Source organism: Austrofundulus limnaeus, unplaced genomic scaffold, assembly GCF_001266775.1.
Source record: "Austrofundulus limnaeus strain Quisiro unplaced genomic scaffold, Austrofundulus_limnaeus-1.0 Scaffold11, whole genome shotgun sequence".
NCBI lineage: Eukaryota > Metazoa > Chordata > Actinopteri > Cyprinodontiformes > Rivulidae > Austrofundulus > Austrofundulus limnaeus.
Window position 1 is genome coordinate 3,405,080 of NW_013952413.1, and position 4,763 is coordinate 3,409,842.

The 4,763-nt window shown below is 38.6% G+C and overlaps 1 protein-coding gene across 1 annotated transcript in view; it reads right to left on the bottom strand.

Annotated features, from left to right (window-relative positions):
- Positions 1–2,810: 2,810 nt before the first annotated feature.
- The window catches only part of mapkapk2a (MAPK activated protein kinase 2a), a 38,583-nt gene continuing 36,630 nt past the window's right edge, over positions 2,811–4,763 (bottom strand). The window contains exon 11 of the mRNA XM_014002062.1: positions 2,811–4,560. Within this exon, the coding sequence (XP_013857516.1) occupies positions 4,411–4,560 (150 nt within the window). The 3' untranslated portion in view covers positions 2,811–4,410. The remainder of the gene's footprint in view (positions 4,561–4,763) is intronic.

Sequence of the window (4,763 nt, forward strand, 5' to 3'; positions counted from 1 at the left end):
GTTTGAGTCCCAAGCTTTTGCTTTGTGTGCATTTTTATTGTCCCCTAGCTATTTAGAATTATTAAAACAGAAAAATATGATTTAAAAACATAAACATTTTTTGTATAATATTGAAAATAAAACTTCAAAACGGACAACCAATCTAAAACCAGTGTCTTCAGCATTAGGATGAAGGATGCGGGAAGTTTTATGCATGATGCATATTTTTTAGAAATCTAAATTTAGGAGAGTACAAGCTTCAATGTGTCACAGTCTGTGTCTTTTCTGCTTTAGTTTTCTAGTGTTTCAGTATTTCCCTGTGTGTTCCTCCAGCCCCGCCCCTGCTCACCTGATTCCACCTGTGTCTCCTCCAGATGTTTTTTTGTTGTCTCATTAAGTTCTCCCTTTATATTCTGTGTCCTGTCTTCAGTGTTTGTCTGATCATTATGCTGTTTTCAGCTGGTGTGGTGTCTTCATGTTCCTCGTGTACTCCAGAGCAGGGTTATTACAGTCAACTAAAATTATAACTGAAACCGTATAATCTTTTTACAAAACTAACTAAAACTAAGTGAAAATATAGATAGAAAATCCTTAGTTTTAGTGTTTGTCAATTTGTTTTAAGCCGTATGGACTTATTAAACAAATCTTTTTTTTTTCTTCAAACCTAGCAGTTTCACATTAGCTGTGAGCATCTTCTAGCACCTCATGGCCCGGAACATCATTTGTTTACCATTTGCTGCTGCTCAGCGCTAGCCTGCAAAATGACAACAAAAACTGGAAGAAAGCARCAAATGGCTGAATACAGTRTCAGCCTTTTAAAGTTAGCTGTGGCAGCTATCCTGAATTTTTGACTAGCTTAGAAATAGGAAAGATTGTTTTTGGCTACTTCTACACTAACCTTCAGCGTTTGWGTGTCTAAAAAGGCCGAATAATACGTTGAGACTACCATTCAGGATGTTTTTTGGATCACACAAAAAACAACTTAATCACCCCTGTGCCACCACTTGAAAAAGGTAGCTTTGTCCTTGGTCTGGTCCACTGAATGGCCTTAAGTCTTTGTGGTATGTCTACAATGCATCATCTGTGTCTGATGACCTTTGATTGACTGACTGTCAGATGCTCCAGCAACTGCATAAAAACACCATCACTCCATGTATGACGTGCCCATTGGTGCCGTTGTAGACGTGTTACACTCAAGTTGGGATCATTCCTTCGTGACAGTGAGTGTGCCTATTGAGACACTTTATTCTTGGAAGACAGTGAAGAAAGACTTCCTATAAGAGACACGCGTTTAAAATAATCAGCTACGACGTGAACCAGAAATCAAAGCAACCACACAAACCACAACATGTACATATAAAAGGGTGAACCTTACAGAAAACACAAAAACTTTTCCAGAACAAGATAAGCTTTTTTTTTTTTTTTGTCAAAAATTATAACACATACTTTCCATTTGAAAATCTTAAAAGCTTCTTGACGATGTGTGTGTGCGTCAGGTTTCTGTTGCAGGTGTGTCTGGTGTGGGTCAGTCAGCACCTTTAGGTGTGAGGATGTGTGTTTTGCGTTACAGGCAAGGCGGCATGCCACTTCAAAGGACCGTGAACTGTATGTCACCGCCTCAGCTGAGAAGTCTCCCTCCTCCACCCCTGCATGTTAAAGACAGCACTCAACACTGACACACTGCTGACACGTTCCAAACTGGAACGATGAACTTAACACTTCTTTTTGACCTTTGTGAAAACAATTTGTACCGTTTGTGCCGTTTCCTTCAATAGTGAAAACTGTGTGATAGTCAGATTTTGAGAAAAACAATACTTCAAGTCTCAAGCTATGAGTTTTATGTTTCTTGCCCCAAATCATCATTCCAGACAGCACTCTAAAAATGAAATGTTGGATTTACTTAACCATGTTATGTTACCTGGTTCCACTTAACTGAGTTGAGCAAATTCAAAGCAACATACTCATGTTCTTTGGTTAAAAAACTGGTATATTGCTTTGAATTTACTCAACTCAGTTAGGTGGAACCAGGTAACATAACATGGTTAAATAAATCCAAAATTTTATTTTTTTACAGTGAGAAAAGTGGGGCTTTTACTGATTTGTTGAGAATCAGACTGGGTGGGTGTCCTGTGGTTTAAATTTCAGGGGTAGAACCTCCACTGTGTTACTACAGGGACTCCCCTGCAGCCCCTTTCACCCCCTTTCTTTCTGACTTTGCAGGTGTATCTGACAGAAATGACTGAGTTTAGTCACACTCAAAGCTGGAAGCTCAAAACCTAGTTAGCCTTTACCTGAAGAGAAACTAGCCTGCACGCTGGCGGGAAACGTGTTCTAAACACCCCGGTGTTGGCAAATGTGTGCATTGACTCAATGCCTCTGTGTTGTTTTGTTATGTAAATGCGTATATTCCAGGAGTCACTCATGCTAGAAGGGATGATACTAAGTCTGTCACGGKTTGAGTCTGTGCACCCCATGTCAAAGTTACAAATGCAAAGTTACAAATACCAAACAAACACCAGATTCATAACGGGAGATCGGCTTCAAATAAAAGCTGATCATTCAAGTAATTTACTGTTTTCAAGTTTCTATTTTGCCCCCTTAAGTTCTTCAATAGCCTTTTGTTTTGGGTCTGTTTTTTTAATCTGTAAAAACATTTTTTTAATAAATTTGTCATCTAAATAAAACTGACAATTAAACCCATCTTGACTGCATTTGACAAAGAACGATTTTCTTTATAGTTTAAAGCTCTTTCTCCACAGCATAAAAACAAATATAAAAGCAAACTGTCTCGGTGTACTATAAATTATTTTAGTCAGGATGAAAAGACAAAATTTGTTTTCCCATATTTTTTTTATTCCAAAGCTGAAGCAGTCAAAAGTACGGCAGGTGGAGCTGAGGAGACTCAAAGATGAGTACAGACAAACACATCTGTGCTTCTACTACAAAAATGTGACAAGAGGGGGAAAAAAGTCACAAACATTCAATTAACATTTTCACTGTGAGATTATTATTTTGTGTGTGTGTGTGTGTGTGTGTGTGATGCAGATGATGTGATTGTGATTTTACAAACTGGACCAAATCAAGCTTTTCCTATGATCCCAAGTGAGCTGGGACGTGTCCGACCCATGGACAAAACTAAGTAAGATGAAAAATCGAAGCCCAAAAATGAAAATAAATAACATTTCCTGTGAGTGAGATGAAAGGTTGCTGGTGGTATGTCAGACTCTGCACAGTCTTCATTTCCTTTCAGTACTGTAAGAACTGCATTGGACCAGGTTATATGAAGCAGAGGCTCCTGAATGTTGGGCTGGTGCAACCTACAGAAACTTCAAGTGCCCAATCTGCACTACACATGTGGTGCTACTGCTTACAAAATACACACACGCACACACACACACACACGCACGCACGCACGCACGCACACCCTTACTGTTGCTTGAGAGCCCCCGCCCCGAAACAATTAAATTCAGGGAAAAAAAAAAAAAAACAAGAACAAAATTAGCATTTCAGGCTGACAAACATCTGCATAGCACTAACCTGAAAACTAATACATCCTTTTTTATATTCTGAAAGGTAACAATGGTAAAAACATGAACCAAAAATGGAAAAGGGTTAAAAGCCACTTGCCGATTAGCAATACTCTGTATGGCCTGTGCTAAAATGTTCATAAAATCTATGAAAAAATACAGTTTCATCTGCCTCCGACTCTCCCATAAGCTACAAAGCAAGAGAAAAAAAACAGTTTTTGGGATTTTAAAACAGCCTTTTTTGCTCTGCCCTAAAACTATTTACCWGAAAATTAAAACAAGCATAGATTTAGGTAGGTGGGGTGCGCTGTTTGAGTGGTACAGGGTCCTTGTGAGAGGCCTCAACTCAACATTCATAAACAAAGTGGACCTAAAAGACACTCCCTGGTCAAATCTCAGAAATCGGTCTATTTTCAGCTACAGTCAGGGACAAAGTCTTTACATTCCACTTGTCAGTTCAAAATACATCTGCTTGCTTTACATGAACAACAAGAAAAAAAACTTCCCTTGTTTCTAATTTTTGGGATTTTAGCCATGTGATGACATTCACAGGTTAGGGGGCTGAAACTAGAGTAGGGCAGTGGACTAAGAACTACTGCTAATGCTAAGGCTTTCATGTTTTGTTCCAACATTCAAGCCCCTCTGAGTACACACCCTGATACCTTCTGGATTTCGTAATCTCAAAACTGGTGTAAAAACACACAAAAAAATCGACTCATTCTGCCAGAGCAAAATGAGCTTTTTTTAAAATGGTACAGTAACAAAAACAAACACAAATACAAAACAATAGAATTTGCCAAGGAGGGGAAAAAAAACACTGAAAAAAAATCCATGCAATTCGACGTGTCGACAAATTATTGCTTCCTTTTCACAACTTGTGTTTGTGCATGCAAGCGTGCATCTTTCAGTGGGCAGCAGACTTCGGGTCTTGCGTGGTATTATTGGCTTTCTTCCTTCTTTTTGTTAGCAGTGGATTGGTCGAGTCTTCAATGGTCTTGATTTTGATTTGCTCGTAGTCGACTCTCATTGTTGCCAAGGCACTGGTCATTTCCTCCTGAGAAATAAAAAAAAACAAAAAAACAAGACATTAGGAAGGTTGCTTTACTCGTTTGATCTCGAGGATTTTGACATGATTAAAAATATTAATAAATAAATAAAGTTTTTAACATTTCGGTCAGTCATTTAAAGCTGCAATAATCAAGTCTAAAACCCTGGAGGACCTGTCCACCCCAGAACGATACAAATGAAAATGATGAC